Source organism: Anomaloglossus baeobatrachus, chromosome 10 (genome assembly GCF_048569485.1).
Source record: "Anomaloglossus baeobatrachus isolate aAnoBae1 chromosome 10, aAnoBae1.hap1, whole genome shotgun sequence".
Classification (NCBI taxonomy): domain Eukaryota; kingdom Metazoa; phylum Chordata; class Amphibia; order Anura; family Aromobatidae; genus Anomaloglossus; species Anomaloglossus baeobatrachus.
Genome location: NC_134362.1, coordinates 70,064,198 through 70,087,562, shown reverse-complemented (window position 1 = coordinate 70,087,562; position 23,365 = coordinate 70,064,198). Strand labels below are relative to the sequence as shown.

At 40.0% G+C, this 23,365-nt stretch overlaps 1 protein-coding gene across 4 annotated transcripts in view; it reads left to right on the top strand.

Annotated features, from left to right (window-relative positions):
- LOC142255423 (serine/threonine-protein kinase BRSK2) overlaps nucleotides 1–23,365 on the top strand; it is a 253,854-nt gene that overhangs the window by 211,922 nt on the left and 18,567 nt on the right. For 3 of the 4 annotated variants that reach the window (XM_075327037.1, XM_075327035.1, XM_075327034.1), the window contains exons 15-19: nucleotides 1,965–2,013; nucleotides 7,489–7,612; nucleotides 7,723–7,903; nucleotides 12,670–12,759; nucleotides 22,729–22,776. In XM_075327037.1, the coding sequence (XP_075183152.1) occupies nucleotides 1,965–2,013; nucleotides 7,489–7,612; nucleotides 7,723–7,903; nucleotides 12,670–12,759; nucleotides 22,729–22,776 (492 nt within the window). The remainder of the gene's footprint in view (nucleotides 1–1,964; nucleotides 2,014–7,488; nucleotides 7,613–7,722; nucleotides 7,904–12,669; nucleotides 12,760–22,728; nucleotides 22,777–23,365) is intronic. The other variant, XM_075327036.1, reaches the window with a different exon arrangement.

Below are 23,365 nucleotides of genomic sequence, written 5' to 3'. Positions count from 1 at the left end.
TTGACCAGGATAAGTATTGGTCTCAATGTTGAGCTATATGTGAGTATCATACAAAACGAGTTACTTCATAAACGCGAGTACTATATGTATTTAAAGGATGACATAGTGTTCCAGCAGGACAACGACCCAAAACATATGGTAAGATTGGCGAAGAAATGGTTCAGTGACAATGAAATAGAGGTGATAGATTGGCCTCCACAGACCTCAGACCTCAACCCAATGGAACACATGGGTAAAGTTGAAGAAAAAGCTTATACATACCCAAGTGAGCCGACCAGTATGCACCAACATGGGGAACATGTAGAAGAGACCTGGGATCAGATTTCATTTGAGACATGCTTGAATCTGATCTAGAGCCCAGAAGGATTCAGGCAGAGTTGAAAACCTAAAGGTAGATTTACAAAATACTAGCAAAATAATAAAAGTTTAGATTTTTAGGAGCAAAACAGTAACAATGCAGTGACATTACAAGAATCCGAATAACTAATCATATGATAGATAGTTGCAAATAAAATTTATGTATGAGATAGCCAAGATGATTATCTATAAAATGATGGTTTCACATCATGGTCAAAAATACAGTGGCTGGTGAAATATGGATCCTGAAAGTCAAAAGTTCAAAACATTGTTACCCTTTTGCTTGTTGGTGTATGTATGGTGTATGTGCCAGTTACATGAGGGTATATCACTTGTATTGACTGTGCAATGCTGCAAACTGCATTTGATTTGGAGTTAGGGAAACAGCTTTGCGCAGCCCTTTCAGCCGAATCCATAGCCCTAACCTTGTGTGGCCGGCACATAGACACCAATATTCATGACTGGGATGGGAATGAATCCTTGTGAATCTGGGATTTGAATGCAGTTGCATGTGTTTGGGGTATTTTTACACTTTGAGAAGGAATAAAGAGGCTCTCTGACAAATTCTTAAGTTAATGTAATGGCACAGTAATGCTTAAAAATGTCTTGTCCCAGCTTCTGACATATCAGTTTTAGTAAATATTTGTATTCACCGTAAAATACCAATTCTCAGACATCTTTACTTTGAACTCTGTGTCATTTTCCGTAGTTTCTCTGTTATTTCCATGGGACAAATAGATATTTTTATTCCATAGGTGTCAGATCGTGTAAGGACATGCCACATTGACAAAAGTAATTCTAGTGTTCCAGGAGGAGTTACAGAGGAATTGCATAATACAGAGAGATCTATTAAAAGATACTAAAGAATTGTTATTGAACGTATTTACTAAAGCGAGCTTTACACACTGCGATATCGGTCCCGATATCGCTAGTGTGGGTACCCGCCCCCATCTGTTGCGCGACACGGGCAAATCGCTGCCCATGCCGCACAACATCGCCCAGACCCGTCACACATACTTACCTGCCCGGCGACGTCGCTGTGACCGGCGAACCGCCTCCTTTCTAAGGGGGCGGTCCGTGTGGCGTCACAGCGACGTCACTGAGCGGCCGCCCAATAGCAGCGGAGGGGCGAAGCTGAGCGGGACGTAACATCCCGCCCACCTCCTTCCTTCCGCATTGTGGCCGGGAGGCAAGTAAGGAGAGCTTCCTCGTTCCTGCGGCGTCACACAGAGCGATGTGTGCTGCCGCAGGAACGAGGAACAACCTCGTTACTGCTGCAGTAACTATTTTTGAGAATGGACCCCCATGTCACCGATGAGCGATTTTACACGTTTTTGCAACAATGCAAAATCGCTCATCGGTGTCATACGCAACGGCATCGCTAATGTGGCCGGATGTGCGTCACCAATTCTGTGACCCCAACGAGTTCGCATTAGCGATGTCGTAGCGTGTAAAGCCCCCTTTAGACAGACATGTCAGCAGAAGCGATTAGTGATTCATTTCTTAAAATGCTACTTCTTTCCTACAAAAATCTTGCATGAGTGAGAAGTAAAATATGAAATTAATAAGCAACTTCTGTATTAATATTGTCATTCATGTGTGTTCAGTCCCCACAGCCGATGAAATGACCAACTTGACACCGGAATCCTCTCCAGAGTGAGTATTGTCTTGTGCCCCATAATTACATTTGCCCCTTTCACCTTCTCGAAACATAAGCAAAAGAATACAGCAGCGCTTTAAATGCTAAGACATATGCAATCATAGAATGTATGAAATGTAAACTGCATTAATGATATGTAGAATATGAAGATACCGTATTTTCTTTTCCGGATTGTAAGACACACTTTTTTCCCCCCAAAACTAGAGGTAAAATGGGGGTGCGTTTTACAAAACAGGTATGGCTTACTGGGGGAGGCAGTGGTAGAGTAGGGGTTATAGGTGACAGGGCCACAAGACTCGCTTTGTGGTGTCGTGGCGGGCGCCATTGATCTGCGGCTGCGAGAATGAAAAAGGACGGGGTGTTTCGGCATTGAGCTGACTGTCGTCTCCATTGAATCGGCCGCAGTTGACACGATGAACTTCAAGAAAATGACTGCGGGGGCGGTGCGAGTGCAGATTGACGCGATGGACTTCAAGAAAATGACTACGGAGTCCTATCTGCACAGGCGTTGCCTCCGTGGCTATTTTCTTGAAGCCCATCTCGTCAACTGCGGGTGATTCAATGAAGCCGGCAGTCAGCTCAAAGCACCTGCTGTCAAGACACCCCGTCCTGTGGCACTCCCGCAGCCCGCCTGCTCGCTGATCAATGTCGTCTGCCGAGACACCCCTGAGTGCGTCCTGTGACTCTGCGTCCTCTGACCCCGCTCCACCACCATCAGCCCGGTTAACCATATCCGGGGGGTTCAATGGCGCAGGCCACTACATCCCCGAGCCAGCAGTATTGCCGAACCTCCTGAGCCGCAACACCCCCTACTGAGTCCGCAGCATCGCCTACCCTGCCTCCTGTGACCTTCCTGAGCAGCTCCACCACCGCCGCATTAGGATTAACACGCTCTAGGATTATAAGACGGACCCTCATTTTAACATTAAAAATTATTTTTTCTTATTTTCCCCCTCTAAATTTAGGGTGTATCTTAGAATCCAGTGCATCTTATAAAATAAAAATATGGTACTTATCGCATAAATTGGCCAATTCATGTGTGCCCATCTACCATATCAAGGTGACCTTTCTTTAATGGGACTCTATCTAAAGAAAGGTTACCTTGTTGTGGTTGATGGGCACACATGAATTGGCAAATTTATGAGCTAAGTACTTTCCTTTTTCTAAGTATTTTCTATATAACATTAATGCAGTTTAAATTTCATATAATCTATGTTTGCATCACTGGCAGACACAGACAGGGCAGGGCCCCCGTGCAACAACATATGGACCCTTTGCAGCCCAAGAGCTCACTATAATGCATAATTCTACCTTCTTTGGGGGTAGAATTGGGCCCCTGACCTCTTGAAGCCCTGTCTGACCGGACAGGCTGCACCAATGATATGTCCGGCCCTGGTTTGCATATATCTTTGCGTTAGAGTGTTTTTGTTTGTGTTTCCTGTAGCTGGCACCTGTTCACACTTGCTATGTTCTATTTAGAGATGCAGTTTTGTTTTTTTTCCCCTTTCACCTTCTACTTGGATCACCACATTTTTAAGCTATTGATCTCACATAACTTTTTACTGTAATCATTAGCCACAGCCAGATCCTATTACTAACAGTAGTAGACACTTAAGATAGGTAATGTCAGATCTTCTGCAACGATTCTTTCAAATCCACAGATTCAGAAATAGACTGGTGTCCGAGTAGTCTAGACGCCCCCCCATAGACCTAAACATAGACATATGAGAGGTATAAACCTGTATCATTTTTTTTTTACTCAACATTCCCTGGGGCATTAAGGCAACTTACTCCATATCAGAAATTCAGCCCATCATTATTTGACAAGGCAATTATTAAACGGATGAGTCCATTGTGACATTGGATTGGATGGCTATTAGTGGGTTTCATAAAGTACTGGTGAAATTTGTCCTGACATGAGCATAAGTCAGTGTTTTCCAAACCCGATTCACCAAAACCCTGAGGCTCCTAAGAAATTTGTTAGAGGTCTCTAGGACACAGCAGTAGCAAGACCTGTCACTTATAGGTTCGATGGTCACTGTCTTTTCAACAAACGTTCTATAAATCCATAGTACAAGCAAATATAAGACACTTTGTAATATACAGTGTGTCCACCCATATCCTGTCCACCGCCATTAACTTGAGAACGGCAGCAGCTATAGGCATAGAAGTGGTGTCTAGGTATAGTAAAGTAGCATGCGCTACGCAATGAAACCACCTATAGCGCCACCTGGTGGAAAAACAACGCAGTTAGCATTTTTATCTCGAAAATGGAACGAGATAGAGAAAAAAAGTGAATTAAAAAGTTGTAGGGCATCATCAATTCAATACGAATCGACACCTTGCATACATAAATGCTATGATTAGAACGTGTAAAACTCACAAGGCTGCGGATGTGAAGCGATACCTCATGGAGACCTTCCTACAAGTCATTGGGTATGGTGGCTGTGTGGAGTGGCCTCCACGCTCACCTGCCCTGACCCCATTGGACTTCTTTCTGTGAGGTCACATCAAACAGCAGGTGTATGCGACCCCTCCACCAACATTGCAGGACCTACGACGACGTATCACAGAGGCTTGTGCAAACGTGCCACCTACCATATTGCACAACGTGCAGCAAGATACAGTGTGCTGTCCAGAGTCCAGATGTGCATTGCAGCTGACGGGGGCCACTTTGAGCATCAAAGTTAAATGAGCGCCATATGCGTGACCAGCATTCAATATTTTGGAGGGGTCATGGGTTTCATATCATAACATTTCTGTATGCAAGATGTCTATTCGTATTGAATTAATGATGCCCTACAATTTTTTAAATCACTCTTTTTCTCTATCTCGTTCTGTTTTCGAGATAAAAATGCTAACTTTGTTGTTTTCCACCAGGTGGCGCTATAGGTGGTTTCATTGCGTAGCGCATTGCTACTTTACAATACCTAGACACCACTTCTATGCCTATAGCTGCCGCCGCTCTCAAGTTAATGGCAGTGGACAGGATATGGGTGGACACACTGTATATTATCAAAGAAAAATGCTTTCCCCCTCCCCCCCGGCTGCTTAATTCACCATCCACTCTGAAAAACTACTTTATGGTCTGAGTAAGACAGACTTCCAGCACAGTGACCATATTAACGTTTATGGAAGAGGACGGAGCAATAAGGAGAGCTCAGCACAGCGAAAGACAGTCAGACATGGACAGACATAGGCAGATCGAGCTGCAGATTTTAGTATATATTTCACTGCACTGCTGGATTCACAGCCACACAGCTCAGTACTGCTGCATAATGTCTTCCATGCTACTGCTGCTTCTGCCCGTGTGTGCTAGCAAATGAAAAGCAAAGATACATCTATTTGTGGATGCACTGTGTAGGAGACATCAGCAGCAGCTAGTGTTCACCCACTAGCTCAGAGACAACTTCATATTTGAGATAGAACCTGCAACTTGTGAAAATGCTGAATACAAGGTCTCTAAAGTCCAGAAATAGCGTGATTTCTCATGTATACACACAACAGTTTATTCTGAGAAGTTTCTTGAAGCAACAAGTACACATAAAGCCACATGGGATGAAATTAGAAATTACTGCAGGCTTAGGGTACTTTACACGCTGCGATATCGGTACTGATATCGCTAGCGAGTGTACCCGCCCCCGTCGGTTGTGCGTCACGGGCAAATCGCTGCCCGTGGCGCACAACATCGCTAACACCCGTCATACGGACTTACCTTCCCTGCGACGTCGCTGTGTCCGGCGATCCATCTCCTTTCTAAGGGGGCGGTACGTGCGGCGTCACAGCGACGTCCAATAGAAGCGGAGGGGCGGAGATGAGCAAGACGAACATCCCGCCCACCTCCTTCCTTCCTCATTGCGGCCGGCCGCAGGTACGACAAACAACAGCAAACAGGCAACGATTTTTGGTAAGTGAACGACGTCTCACACACCAACGATTTTTGCCTCTTTTGCGATCGTTTAAGGTCGCTCATACGTGTTACACACTGCGACGTCGCTAACGACGCCGGATGTGCGTCACAAACACCGTGACCCCGACGATATATCGTTAGTGATGTTGCAGCGTGTAAATGGCCCTTTAAGGTAATTTGTTGAGTATTTACAGCAAATTTTTCTAAAGTAAAAATCAGAGAATTTGCAGGAAAAACACTGCGTAAAATAAGCGTGCTTTTGACTCGTTTTATGAGCATTTTTGCTGAGTTGGGCGGCACGGTGGCTCAGTAGTTAGCACTGCAGTCTTGCAGCGCTGGGGTCCTGGGTTCAAATCTCACCAAGGACGTCTGCAAGGAGGAGTTTGTATGTTCTCTCCGTGTTCGCGTGGGTTTCCTCCGGGTTCTCCGGTTTCCTCCCACACTTCAAAGACATAGTGATAAGGAATTTAGATTGAGAGTCCTAATGGGGGCACTGCTCCCGATGTATGTAAAGCGCCGCGGAATATGTTAGTGCTATGTAAAAATAAAGGTTTTATTTATTATTAAGTTTTGTTTTTTTCTTATTTAGTTAAATAGATTAAAATGTTGCAAAAGTGATGAAAGAATTGACATGCTGCAAATTTGATAAAAACGCTTTAATAGTTAAAATCTGCAAGGAAAGAAAAAGCAGAAATCTCATTCCCTTTGCTACTGTAAAACACTGTTTTTTTCAGAGGCAAAAACGCACTGAAAAAGAATCGGGGAAGAATGCAGTGTGTGAACAGTCCTTAAATCACTATGGAACTTTATGTTCTGCGCAGAATTTCAGATCTTCAATTTGTCAAATTCTTTTACAGATTTCACCACTTTCAATGTAGTAGGGTGAAATCAGAGATTCATTGATGAATTTTCCTGTATGTGTGGACTTACCAGAACCATAAAGAATAGAGATCGGCCTGCATTTAAAGAGGACCAGCCACCTGGATTTTCCTATATAAACTAAAGCCAGTGCTCTACTTGCGCTATCTTGCTGATTCTATACATACCTTTAGTTGTGAGATCGGGTGTATAGTTTCTGAAATACAGGCAAGTAAAGTTTGTGAAATGCACTGTCATTTGATTGATAGGTGCTACAGAATATCTGATAGGTGGGTTGAGTTTTGCTAGTTATTCCTGCCCCGGTCTGCTGCCTGACCTTCCTACCCCTGTCTGTTATGACAGGGGAAGGACAGTGGGTAGGAAGGACAGGCAGGTAGACAGGTGCGGGAATAACTAGCAAAACTGAAGAAACCTATTAGATATTCTCCAGCTGCCATCAATCAAGTAACAGTGCATTTTACAAACTTTACTTGCCTGTATTTTAGAAACTATACATCCAATCTGACAACTAAAGGTATGTATAGAATCAGCATGATAGCGCCAGTATAGAACTGGCTTTAGTTTATATATGAAAATCCTGGTGGTTGGTCCTCTTTAACAGTCACCGTACTTAGTTATTTTCTTTGTACTTGTATATGCTTTCTTTTTTTCCCTATCTTTAATTTATCTGATTTCATCCCAGACTAGCCAAGAAGTCTTGGTTTGGCAACTTCCTTACTTTGGAGAAAGAAGATCAGATCTTTGTGGTCATTAAGGACAAGCCTTTAAGCTCCATAAAAGCTGACATAGTACAAGCCTTTCTATCGGTGAGTATATATATTATTAATACATTGTTTCCTATGTGGTCATATGTTTTTTAGCTGTAGCCAAACTGAGAGTCACCAAGACCCATCCATTTTCAATATGTCTTCTGTAGATCCCAAGTCTCAGTCACAGTGTGATATCACAAACCAGTTTCCGAGCTGAGTACAAGTCCACAGGGGGTCCATCTGTCTTCCAGAAGCCAGTAAAGTTTCAGGTGGATATTACATATACAGAAAGTGGAGAGAAGCAGAAGGACTGCGGGATTTACTCCGTCACCTTTACTCTGCTATCAGGTATCACTGGCCCGCTCACATGTACCTTACTGCTCCGCTTGTATGGGTCCATCCACCATATACCAGAAACAGCTCTGTGTAAAGTCCTTAGTACTATTAGGATATTACATCTTCTCTAGTAAAGCACTATAGCACAGTATAGCTATATTAAACACAGTGATGTCACTGTATAGATATAATATACACAATGATGTCACAGTATAGATATAATATACACAATGATGTCACAGTATAGATATAATATACACAATAATGTCACAGTATAGATATAATATACACAATGATGTCACAGTATAGATATATTAAACACAGTGATGTCACAGTATAGATATAATATACACAATGATGTGACTGTATAGATATAATATACACAATGATGTCACAGTATAGATATAATATACACAATGATGTCACAGTATAGATATAATATACACAATGATGTGACTGTATAGATATAATATACACAATGATGTCACAGTATAGATATATTAAACACAGTGATGTGACTGTATAGATATAATATACACAATGATGTCACAGTATAGATATATTAAACACAGTGATGTGACTGTATAGATATAATATACACAATGATGTCACAGTATAGATATAATATACACAATGATGTCACAGTATAGATATATTAAACACAGTGATGTCACAGTATAGATATAATATACACAATGATGTGACTGTATAGATATAATATACACAATGATGTCACAGTATAGATATAATATACACAATGATGTCACAGTATAGATATAATATACACAATGATGTGACTGTATAGATATAATATACACAATGATGTCACAGTATAGATATATTAAACACAGTGATGTGACTGTATAGATATAATATACATAATGATGTCACAGTATAGATATAATATACACAATGATGTCACAGTATAGATATAATATACACAATTATGTCACAGTATAGATATAATATACACAATGATGTCACAGTATAGATATAATATACACAATGATGTCACAGTATAGATATAATATACACAATGATGTCACAGTATAGATATAATATACACAATGATATCACAGTATAGATATAATATACACAATGATGTCACAGTATAGATATAATATACACAATGATGTCACAGTATAGATATAATATACACAATGATGTCACTGTATAGATATAATATACACAATGATGTCACTGTATAGATATAATATACACAATGATGTCACTGTATAGATATAATATACACAATGATATCACAGTATAGATATAATATACACAATGATGTCACTGTATAGATATAATATACACAATGATATCACAGTATAGATATAATATACACAATGATGTCACTGTATAGATATAAAAACACAGTGTCACAGTATAGATATAAAAAACACAGTGATGTCACAGTATAGATATAAAAAACACAGTGATCTCACAGTATACTGTAGATATATACACAATGATGTGACTGTATAGATATAATATACACAATGATATCACAGTATAGATATAATATACACAATGATGTCACTGTATAGATATAATATACACAATGATGTCACTGTATAGATATAATATACACAATGATATCACAGTATAGATATAATATACACAATGATGTCACTGTATAGATATAATATACACAATGATATCACAGTATAGATATAATATACACAATGATGTCACTGTATAGATATAAAAACACAGTGTCACAGTATAGATATAAAAAACACAGTGATGTCACAGTATAGATATAAAAAACACAGTGATGTCACAGTATACTGTAGATATATACACAATGATGTGACTGTATAGATATAATATACACAATGATATCACAGTATAGATATAATATACACAATGATGTCACTGTATAGATATAATATACACAATGATGTCACTGTATAGATATAATATACACAATGATGTCACTGTATAGATATAATATACACAATGATATCACAGTATAGATATAATATACACAATGATGTCACTGTATAGATATAATATACACAATGATGTCACTGTATAGATATAAAAACACAGTGTCACAGTATAGATATAAAAAACACAGTGATGTCACAGTATAGATATAAAAAACACAGTGATGTCACAGTATACTGTAGATATATACACAATGATGTGACTGTATAGATATAATATACACAATGATATCACAGTATAGATATAATATACACAATGATGTCACTGTATAGATATAAAAACACAGTGATGTCACAGTATAGATATAAAAACCACAGTGATGTCACAGTATACTGTAGATATATACACAATGATGTCACAGTATAGATATAATATACACAATGATGTGACTGTATAGATATAATATACACACTGATATCACAGTATAGATATAATATAGACAATGATGTCACTGTATAGATATAATATACACAATGATGTCACAGTATAGATATAATATACACAGTGATGTCACAGTATAGATATAATATACACAATAATGTCACAGTATAGATCTAATATACACAGTGATATCACAGTATAGATATAATATACACAATAATGTCACAGTATAGATCTAATATACACAGTGATATCACAGTATAGATATAATATACACCATGATGTCACAGTATAGATATAATATACATAATGATGTCACAGTATAGATATAATATACACAATGATGTTACAGTATAGATATAATATAGACAATGATGTTACAGTATAGATATAATATACACAATAATGTCACAGTATAGATATAAACACAGTGATGTCATAGTATAGATATAATATACACAATAATGTCACATGGATATAATATACACAGTGATATCACAGTATAGATATAATATACACAATTATGTCACAGTATAGATATAATATACATAATGATGTCACAGTATAGATATAATATATACAATGATGTCACAGTATAGATATAAACACAGTGATGTCACAGTATAGATATAAAATACACAATGATGTCACAGTATAGATATAATAAACACAGTGATGTCACAGTATAGATATAATAAACACAGTGATGTCACAGTATAGTATAATAAACAGTGATGTCACAGTATAGATATAATAAACAGTGATGTCACAGTATAGATATAATAAACAGTGATGTCACAGTATAGATATAATAAACAGTGATGACACAGTATAGATATAATAAACAGTGATGACACAGTATAGATATAATAAACAGTGATGTCACAGTATAGTATAATAAACAGTGATGTCACAGTATAGATATAATAAACAGTGATGTCACAGTATAGATATAATAAACAGTGATGTCACAGTATAGATATAATAAACAGTGATGTCACAGTATAGATATAATAAACAGTGATGTCACAGTATAGTATAATAAACAGTGATGTCACAGTATAGATATAATAAACAGTGATGTCACAGTATAGATATAATAAACAGTGATGTCACAGTATAGATATAATAAACACAGTGATGTCACAGTATAGTATAATAAACAGTGATGACACAGTATAGATATAATAAACAGTGATGTCACAGTATAGATATAATAAACAGTGATGTCACAGTATAGTATAATAAACAGTGATGTCACAGTATAGATATATACACAGTGATGTCACAGTATAGATATAATATACACAATGACGTCACAGTATAGATATAATACACAGTGATGTCACAGTATAGATATAATATACACATTGATGTCACAGTATAGATATAATAAATGCAGTGATGTCAATGTACATTGGTGAAAAGTGTCATTAAAACAAGGATGATTCTAAGAGAGATCATATAATACAGAGGAGATGAACACTGATATCACAGTACAGAGATATAAAGCTGATAGATAATAGACACAATGATGTGACAGTATGAAGATACTAAACAGTAATGTTACAGTACAGACAATAAACATTGGAATCATGGGCCCCCTACAGGCCATATTGGCCAGGTACAATAGCATCTTTATACAAAGGTCTTGTCTGTGAAAGGACAAGTCATTTGGAGGATATTTGTTTTTTTGTTATCATGTAATACCAAATTCAAAATTAATATTTCATCAGTATGGCATATACTGCTGTCATTCTGAGTAGATCAGAGGATGACTGTCACAGGTATGTCACGGGTGACAGACAATCCTGGGTTGTCTGACAATAGAAGGTCACAGCGTTTGGCTGTGCAAAATGCTCCCTGACTTTCCATTGTTCCTGTTGTTAGTATTCAGTGTACTAGGTATCTCCTCTGCTGGGTTTTGATCTTTTTCCCTCTAGGACCCAGCGCATCTACTATTCCCTTTAGCTGCTAATCATCTGTATTTCCCCTTGGGGTTAAATACTCTTATTTTTCCTGGACTTGTGCTGGTGATATTTAGTTCCTTCACAAGCTCTGGATGCAAGCCAGCAGCTTGCATTCATCAGTAAGATCATTGCTGTTCTCTACTGAACTTCTTACTGAGTCAGCTGGAGATAAGTTGTTGTTTTTGTCCCTTGTTTGCTATCACTGTGTGTCCTTTAGTGCCTAGTGGGGTTGACGAAGAGCTCATCCTATCCGCTCCCTACCTAGGGCCCAGATCAGGGGTGGCCTAGGGTCAGCTATCCAGCTAGGCGCCTAGGTGCAAGCCTATCGCTGTGGTCAGGGCTCACCATCTCCCCCTTCCCTAGACACAGGGTTTCCCTTCCCTTCCCTTTCGCCGTTCGCTTGGTACTTCCCCATACCTAGCATGACAATAACATATGTGGTAATACATTTAACATAATCTTTATTTGCTTCAGGTCCCAGCAGGAGGTTTAAACGGGTTGTGGAGACAATACAGACCCAGCTCCTGAGCTCCCACGAGCAGCCATCCGTACTGCAGCTTTCAGGTGAGAGTCGATTGAGGGGATAGAAAGAGTACCTACCCTACAAAATGCCATGTGACGCAGCCAATGTACAAGTCTGCACCATCTATATCTATATGGTTAGGACATCACTGATAGACCAAATCTGGCCCCATAGAAGTTAGTGTAAAATCCCTAGGAACCAAAGCCATCCACATACAGGACTATTTTTGCGTCATATCATCAGATGTAGGTTCTACGGAATGGTTTTCTGAATCTGCGAAAGGAAAAATCTATTCTTTTTATTGTGTTAAAGAGAAGACTTCCTCCGGATGCCACTGGTTTGCCACGTCGGCTATTTAAAGGAATTGTCTGGTTTAGGAGAGCCATTTTCCGAGATCAAAATGTTGACGTTAATACAGGGAGATCCCCTATTCAGGATCCTCGTCCCTTTTAAAAGGGCATCTTTTATTCTGGAGGACCTGTCATTTCTATTCATTTGAATGGGCACTGTGCAGTGCTGCATGTGACCTGGAGTGGCGCTGCAGGGAAACACTTTGCTATCTTCTTATTGCCATGAGGCCATACTAACAAGTAGGGATTGTTGCAATTGGGCAGCATGTTCAAATCTCCTGCAGCGCCACCGCAGGTAAAATGAAGCATTACACAGTGCCAACTGGAATCAAAGTATATGTATTACACAGACCTATCTGGCAGTTGTATGTGGACACCTTGTGAGTTAGTCCTCTCACGGGAAAATAATTGTCTCGTGTCTTAAATAGCCGACCTGGCAAAAATTACACCGTTTCGCAATCAATCTTTGGTGTCATTATCATGCACAACAAAATCAGATGCTGATAACCATAATGTTCTAAGAAAAAAGGTAAGCATTCAAGCTAGCGGACATAAATCATGGTGACAGCACCTTTAGATATCCAGGAGAAATATGTAAAAGGCAAATGTGTAAGAAAAATTACAATAATGGCTTTCAGGATAGTAAAGTTTGTATGGTAAAAATGCAGATCAAGCTGAGGACACATTTTCCTCAGAATATACAGTTCCAGTCAAAAGTTTGGTCAGACCTGTTCTTGCGTTTTACTTGTTCTTTTTAGAATGTGGACACTAGATTAGACTGAAGGCGGCAAAACCATGAAGAAGCACTAATGTAAACACAGAGTAAAGCAACATGATTGAAACAAAACCAGAATATGTGCTAAAACTTCGATTCCTCAAAATACCCCCCTCTTAACCTGAAGACAGCTGTACACCCCCTTGGCATTCTCTCAAGCAGCTTCATCAGGATCACCTGGAATGTCTTTTCAACAGTATTAAAGTACTGTAGTTTCCAGAGGTGCGGTTATCTGAGATGCTGTCAATTTGCATTTTCTGATGGACTTATCCTCTGCAGCAGAGGTAGTTCTTTGTCTTTCTTTCCTGGGACAGCCCTCATGAGAGCCAGTTTCATCATAGCAATTGATGGTGTTTATGACTGAACTTGGGGATATCTTCAAAGTAGGGATGAGCGAACCCGCGGAAGTTCGGTTTTGCTTGCTCAGACAGACTTTAGATAAAGTTCAGTTTGGGGTCCAGACTTAACCTGAACCCCAGTGAAGTCACTAATTGGGCAGTCTGGCTCTCTGTCCACATGCAGCCAGCCAAAAACAGAATACTTTTAGAGGCGTGTGGGCAGGATTTTTCCTTTTTTTTTTTTTTTTTTTTAGGTGCACACTACATTAGATAACGCAGTTGTTACCCCCAGTACACCCCGTTCAAGCACTGCAAGCAGCTCATCCTGGGCTGAGCACTCAAGTGAGTGATTTGCATACATAAAGCACCCGAATATGAACCTGAACTCTGTTTTGTTTTGTAAAGTCTGTGTTCGGTATGAACACCGAACCTCGAGTTCGTTCATCTCTACTTCAAGGTACTAGCAATTTTATGGAGTGACGTACTTTCATATCTTGAAGTATTGATGGACTGTCATTTCAATTTACTTAGTTGAGTGGTTCTTGCCATATCCTGGCTTAGAATAGTTGTGGAATAGGGCTCAGCACTGCATGGAGCTGTGTACCAAGACTGCTTTGCAAAACACACCTGATGATTGCAAACATTTTCTGAAGGCCTGTGATCCCAAAATTAAACTCTTGATGAGACATGTCCTTTGAAGCCATTCCAGGTGATAGCTGATGAAGATGCAAGAGATAATGCCAGGGGGGTGTAAAGCTGTCATCAGAGTAAAAGGGGAGTACTTTGAGAAATCTATACCGTAATTCATCAATATTGTGGTTTGTTTCACACATTTTTCTTTACTCCTTGTTTCCATATGTCTATGTTTGTGGTTTTGCTGTCTTCAGTCTGCATCATCAATGTTCACATTCCAATAGAACAAGGAAAAGCACTGCATGAACAGATTGGTCCAAACCTTTAACTGGTACTGTATGTAGTTTAGTATAATATGGTCTAATACATGGTTGTGCCTTGTCCTCTATAGTTAGGGTCTTTATTTTCTGAGATTCTCTGTTAAACTACAAAAATGGGGGTTCTGAACAGGATAATCCCCCTTACCTGCCCTATTGACCTTCACTTTGTAGCATTGTAAATAAGTTTGCCCGAAGGTTGATACATTATATTTGCTGTCTAGGGGTCTCCCCATAAATTACTACTGCCAAAAAGACATTTTCCAAAGTGGACAATGTGGCACTCACTTAAACGATTATTCCCATCTTAAAAGATGGATACATTTGCAAAATGCTTGTACAAAACAAGTATCTTTGCAATTTACTTGTTAATAATATTTTGCCCCATTCGCCACAAATTTTAAATTTTATTCTTTATTGCTTGTTAGCAAGGTTACGGACCATCACTTCTGGGCCATGCAGTGCTTACAAGCTTCTTCATAGTGAGCTTGTAAGCACAGTATGGAATCAAGTCAGGATTTTAGGAGTGTGATGTTAGCTTCTGGCTAGCTTTTGTTTCACTGTTAATCTGATGCTCTAGAAGCAAAGCTGCTTGATATAGCAGCATTGGAAGAGCACAGTTTGGGAGTAGATCTATGAAACTTAACTTGACGGAAACATGGTACGGTAATCACTAGCTTACGGGAATTTCAAAGGGCTTTTGAGGTTAATTGTTGTCTTTGCACAACTCTTAAGGGGGCTTTACACGGTAGCGATATCACTAGCAATTTGTAGCGATATCGAGCGTGTAAGTACCCGCCCCCGTCGCGCATGCGATTGTTTGTGATCGCTGCCGTAGCGAACATTATCGCTATGGCAGCGTCACACATACTTACCTGGTCAGCGGCGTCGCTGTGACTGCCGAACAATCCCTCCTTCAAGGGGGAGGGACGTTCGGCATCACAGCGACGTCACCGCAACGTCACTAAGCGGCCGGCCAATCAAAGCGGAGGGGCGGAGATGAGCAGGACGTAACATCCCGCCCACCTCCTTCCTTCCGCATTGTGGCCGGCGGCAGGTAAGGAGACGTTCCTCGCTCCTGCGGTGTCACACATAGCGATGATGAACCACCTGGATAAACAACCCTTACCGATTTTTGAGTTTGGGACGACCTCTCCATGGTGAACAATTTTCACCATTTTTGAGGTCGTTTAAGGTCGCTGGTCAGTGTCACACGCTGCGATATCGTTAATGACGCCGGATGTGCGTCACTAACAACTTGACCCCGACGACAAAACATTAACGATATCATAGTGTGTAAAGCCCCCTTTAGTGGCACTTTGCACACTACGACATCGCAAGCCGATGCTTGCGATGCCGAGCACGATAGTCCCCGCCCCCGTCGCAGCTGCGATATCTTGTGATAGCTGCTGCCGTAGCGAACATTATCGCTACACCAGCTTCACATGCACTCACCTGCTCTGCGACGTCGCTCTGGCCGGCGACCCGTCTCCTTATTAAGGGGGTGGGTCGTGCGGCGTCATAGCGACGTCACACGGCAGGCGGCCAATAGAAGCGGAGGGGCGGAGATGAGCGGGACGTAAACATCCCGCCCACCTCCTTCCTTACGCATAGCTGGCGTGAGCAGCAGGACGCAGGTAAGGTGATGTTCCTCTCTCCTGCGGCTTCACACACAGCGATGTGTGATGCCGCTGGAACGAGGAACAACATCGTAACAATGGTCATTTCCAAATTATGGAAATGACCGACGCTACACCGATGATACGATTACGACGATTTTGCGCTCGTTAATCGTATCATAAAGGATTTACACACTACGATGTTGACAGTGACGCCGGATGTGCGTCACTTTTAATTTGACCCCACCGACATCGCACCTGCGATGTCGTAGTGTGCAAAGTGCCCTTTAGGCCCCCATTCACATTGCGTTCCAATCTCCGTTCAGTGGTCCCATCAGGGTTTCGGACGTATGCACCATTATAGTCAATGGCCCTGTGGTCTCAAACCCGTTTTGCTGGAGATTCATGCGGAAGCCTTGACTGTACCACTGAACAGAGATCGGAACGCAATGTGAAAGCAGCCTTAACATTTGTTGAGTTGTCTCAACTTCTTAAATGGTTAAAATTGCAAAGTAATTGTAAAACCAAGTAACTTTTTCAATGGATCTCCTGTCAGAAATCTTGTATGTTCTCAAGAATGGATAGATTTTTTATTCTATAGTTTACACCTTGTTGCCTAGATTACCTGCTACTTCTGCAATCTATGATAGTAGTTGGTTTTCTAGGCAAGGAGTGCAGCACTTACAAACTCTTTGAAATATCACTTGTAAGTACTGCTCTGAAGCATCCAACTGTTCTTAACGAGTACCGAGCACCCGAGCATGGTAGTGCTCGTTCATCACTAGTTACGAGTCCAGAGCACCTGAGCATGGTAGTGCCCACTCATCACTAGTTACGAGTACTGAGCACCCGAGCATGGTAGTGCTCACTCATCACTAGTTACGAGTCCAGAGCACCTGAGCATGGTAGTGCTCACTCATCACTAGTTACGAGTATCGAGCATGATAGTGCCCGCTCATCACTAGTTACAAGTACTGAGCACTCGAGCATGGTAGTGCCCGCTCATCACTAGTTACGAGTACCAGGCATGGTAGTGCTCACTCATCACTAAGTAGAACAACAACAAAAAAACAGAAAGGGGATTGCTAGGCCACAGTGACTTTTAGCCATAATGCGATAACATTATGTGACCATGTAGTCTGTAATAGCCAATCGCTGCAGACTTTAGTGATTTCTTGTCTTTAGTGATTTAATGGGCTACCATGACCAAGGCCTGTAAGTGCAATTAAGAGACAGGAGACACAGAGGAATAGGCCCTATCTGACCACATCAAACTGAAACAACCATAGTATGATTCAAGACTACCAGTATCCTGAAAGCTTTTAAAGTAATTTTCAGCGCTCATATCTGTTTACATTAAAAATGTGAAATTTTGTATGGAGCAGGTAGAGTAGGTAAAGAGCAGGTAGCAGTACTTTAAAGATCTTTCCATAGGAAGAATGTTTCAGTCATGCCGCTTGTTGGAGCACACAGCAAGGTATATAATCTGTTATAAATTATATATACAGGCGACATCTACTGTGCATTGTATATTCATTGCACTGGTTATTGCTCTTTAATATTGATAAAATAAAGAACATGAATCATCATAAATGAGATTTTATTACAGTACTATGATCATACTGTATTCTGTATATTCTTTCTTTGGAAAGACATCTCTAACTGTGCATTATATAGATATCTCTCTAACTGTGCATTATATAGCTATATCTGTAACTGTACATTACATAGATATCTTTGTAACTGTGCATTATGTAGATATCTCTGTAACTGTGCATTATATAGCTATATCTGTAACTGTGCATTATATAGCTATATCTGTAACTGTGCATTATATAGCTATATCTGTAACTGTACATTACATAGATATCTCTAACTGTGCATTATGTAGATATCTCTGTAACTGTGCATTATATAGCTATATCTGTAACTGTACATTACATAGATATCTCTGTTACTGTGCATTATATAGCTATATCTATAACTGTACATTATATAGCTATATCTGTAACTGTGCATTATATAGCTATATCTGTAACTGTGCATTATATAGCTATATCTGTAACTGTGCATTATATAGCTATATCTGTAACTGTGCATTATATAGCTATATCTGTAACTGTGCATTATATAGCTATATCTGTAACTGTGCATTATATAGCTATATCTGTAACTGTGCATTATGTAGATATCTCTGTAACTGTGCATTATGTAGATATCTCTGTAACTGTGCATTATGTAGCTATATCTGTAACTGTGCATTATATAGCTATATCTGTAACTGTGCATTATATAGCTATATCTGTAACTGTGCATTATGTAGATATCTCTGTAACTGTGCATTATATAGCTATATCTGTAACTGTGCATTATATAGCTATATCTGTAACTGTGCATTATATAGCTATATCTGTAACTGTACATTATATAGATATCTCTGTAACTATACATTATATAGATATCTCTGTAACTGTGTTTTATATTGATATCTCTGTAACTTTGCATTATAGAGATATTTCTGTAACTGTGCATTATATAGATATCTCTCTATCTGTGCATTATATAGCTATATCTGTAACTGTGCATCATATAGATATTTCTGTAACTGTGCATTATAGAGATATTTCTGTAACTGTGCATTATAGAGATATTTCTGTAACTGTGCATTATAGAGATATTTCTGTAACTGTGCATTATATAGATATCTCTGTAACTGTGCATTATATAGATATCTCTGTAACTGTGCATTATAGAGATATTTCTGTAACTGTGCATTATATAGATATCTCTGTAACTGTGTATTATATTGATATCTCTGTAACTGTGCATCATATAAATATCTCTGTAACTGTGAAAAATATAGAATTGTTAGAGATGTATGTAAGAAATCATCTTAGTGTTGCCAGGTAAGCTATTTAAAGGGCAGGTGGGTATTTGTTACCCTGTTCTATTGACCCTCTGTGGCTGCAGAACTCTACAATGAAGACTGAAGAAGGTTTATACATAGTTGATACTTAAAATTGAAAGTGGAAATACCCACCCACTTTCTAACACAGGTTGATGCCAACAGAGCCCATAATTTGGGAAGGCCTTGACTCTGTACAAAGTTGCTTGCTAAAGATGGCCATACACCATAGATGAAAGTCATGCAAAACTACTGTTTTTGGCAGGGTCTGCCCAGCTTCCTAATGTGTATGGTGCTGTCCTAGTCAAAGATGTTGTGGGAAAATAGGGATTGGGCCTGATGGATTTTAGCATGCCCAATCCTAAGTTCCTACCGGAGATACTCTGATGCCAGAGGTGTCTCCCACGGTTTATTCCCTCACGCCATATATATACATGCTGAAATGATAGCATGCATTTGTAAGAAGGGGCTGAAAAAAGTAGGTGTTCCCCCAATTGAGTAGTTACCTGACAGCAAACATTAATAAATTTAGACCGTGAACTTAATCTATGTAACCCAACTCACTTCCCTCCTCAGCCCCTATAGAAGTCCATGTCACCACCTTTAACTGGCTAACCTGGCAACAAATATCCATCTCTCTTCATAAGCATAGAGCCATTAGTGCAATCTTCTCTGTGTGTGTTACAGGCCTTTAACAACAAAAAAAAGTAACTTGCAAACACTATTAGGTTTCTTGAAATTCTACAAAAAGTGTAAACATCATATAAATTTGCAGACACTATGCAAGCTTCTCTATTGTCCACAACAAACACCTGGTTATAATGGAGGCTGCCATATTTAGGAAGGCTACTGTAGCCCCTGATCTGGCTACTCAAAAGGCCTCATGCACATGGCCATATTACAAGTTACATCCTTTACTGTACCTCCGCATGTCTCCGATCTGAAACAGGCATAACGAGTTTTGTATTTGCGAACCATGGCACATAATATGGTGTAGTGCCGAGCTGCACGCAACTCTGTGCCTTTGTAAATCTGTGCCATCCATGTGCATGAAACCTAAAGGTGACAGGTGAAATAAACGGTAAAATCTCATTTATTCTGTGCAGTAGACGTACAGTATGTCATTACTGCTACTTAAAGGGAATCTGTCACCCTTTTGAGGTTTTTGAGTTATTAATATGGGCATACAGGTTGTATACAGCTGGAATTACTCATACCTGTATGCCTCCTGGATGATGGCTCATTCTGTAAAAATCCTCTTTTATATTTTCTACCTTCCAGGCTATGGGGCATGCGCTGCCCAGAAGATAAGAGACTGCCTCCAGTCTTCGTTATACTAGATTTCTCCTACCCTGCTCTTCAGAGTTCCTGTGTCGTCAAGTGCGCGGACGGAAATCCTGTGCCTGCACATTCTGCCTGCCGTTTCTAATCTGTACACAGAGGACAGTGCCCACAGAAGGGTAGAACAATGCAGGAGAGACAGCACTCAGGATGCACAGATGTGGGATTGCTAGCCGTGCACCAGTCGCCGCAGGGACACTGAAGAGAAGAGGAGGGCAAATCTTGTATAATGAAGAGTGCAGGCAGTCTCTTATCTTCCGGGCAGTGCACGCCCCATAGCCTGGAAGACTGACGCTATAAAAGATGATTTTAACTGAACACGCCATTATCCAGGAGGCATACAGGTATGCCTAATTTCACCTGTACACAACTTGTATGCCCATATTAATAACTCAAAAAGCTCAAAAGGGTGGCAGATTCACTTTAAAGCCTAACTTCATTAGGTTGGGAAAATTCATATGTGCTTATAGTTAACCCCAGGAGAAATGGTGAGTTGTTAGTGTGGTCCTTTGCTGGTTTAGTTGTCTCATGCCTGTTTTCTGTTCAGTGACCTCTACTCAGAGAACCTTTTCTCAATCAGAGTGGTTGTTAAAACAAAAACCCTTATGACTACCTCTGATGCCGGTACCATAACAGCGTTGTCAACACTCGCTTTCCCAGGGCTCATGTGGCATTGCTACCTCACACGAGCCCTGTCACCAATCACTGCTGACTTCCCTCTCCCTGTCTTTGGATGAATCAGACATCAAGAGAAGATCTACCCTGCGGCTGCCGCTCACTTTATATTGATGTTTGATACATTCGATGGCAAGAAGAGGGAAGCCGGAAGTTGGTACTGATTGAGCCCAGAGCTCGCGTGACGTAACAACTTCATGTGAGCCCCGAGTGATTGAGTGAAATTATGCCGGTACCACGGCTGAGTATAAGTGTGTTTATTTTAACAAACTCTCTAATTGAGAAGGGTCTGTCTGCGTACTGGACAACCCCTTTAAGTCTTATTTAGATTTTTCACTACGTGTTCTATCCATCCATGTTTTTTCCAGATAGACTACACTGGCTACGTGTTCTTTTTGTTTACATGTCCGTGATTTTTTGAGGACCAAGTGTCCACAAAAAAAAGGAGACATGATCTTGTTAATTCGAGTTATGGATCTAACTCTCCCATTGATATCAATAAGTCAATGAAAAAAACATGTAACTTGAGTGCTATGGGTAGGAGAAGCTGGGAATTTTTTATTTTTTTTCATGCATTTAAGAAAAACTGAGGCCATATGGTCAAAGAATGGATACAAATTGGATTTAGCACGTTGACGAAAAATGTTTAATTTTTTTTCTCAGTTGGAAAAAACAGAGAACGTTCGAATGGGACCATGCTGACATAAGATTGGTTCTGGAGCTTAGGCTATGCTCACTGTTGCCTCGTAGCTTCAGTACAGAATCTGCACCAGCACCTACCGGATCCCAATGACTTTTCATATTCTATTCATGTCACAAACAGGCATAAGGGCAGCTAGAAAGGTGTAAACTTTTAGGACCCCACTGAACAGTTCCATATTTCTGATCTTCCTGGACTACCACGACAGAGACATGTGAAGAACTGTGCATTAGTGTTAACTGCAATCACACATGAATTTTCCAGCTTTTCGAGTGTGTTAATTGGGGAGGGGGCTGTTTTGTGTGGGAATGTTTGGTTCATGTCCCCCCACCCTGTTTTTCCCCTTGTGCTGTTCAGACACAAATAACTGTATGGAGTATCTCAGTGGGAAGATCTCAAAATGTGGTAAGGACCCTCCAGCTGTGTGCTCATATCTCTGCTGCTGTTGCTATCGCTCTTCCCCACCTTTGCTTCCCACGCAGATAATCCCACCCTATCCCACCCCTGCTCATGACAGTGTCTTTCCTCAGATTTCCTCCTACCCCTCCTGGAGTAATGCACTATAGTTCCACCACCACAGAAGGGAACTGATCCACAATGCTAATATACATACACCACAATCACCTATGTATATACACGGTCATAGGTACACACCAATGTCACACATGCTAGTTACTCTCCACTTAAAAGGGCTGTGTCACTCTGCAGGTATGGACCTCCATTAGTTCCATAGAACTATTTGCGATTTCTAGATGCAAAATAATTATGTTTTTGCAACTCTTAATTATTATTGAAAATATTTTGCATGGTTAAATATTCAATGTTAAGAAAAAACTAAGAAAAAAAACATTTTACTAATTTTTAAAAAAAAACAACAAAACTTACATTGCTTAAAGGGAATCTGTCAATATAATTAACCGTCCTAAGCTGTCTATATGGGCATGTAGGCAGTAGGAAGCTGAATAAAATGATATCTTGATACCTGTGATCCGAT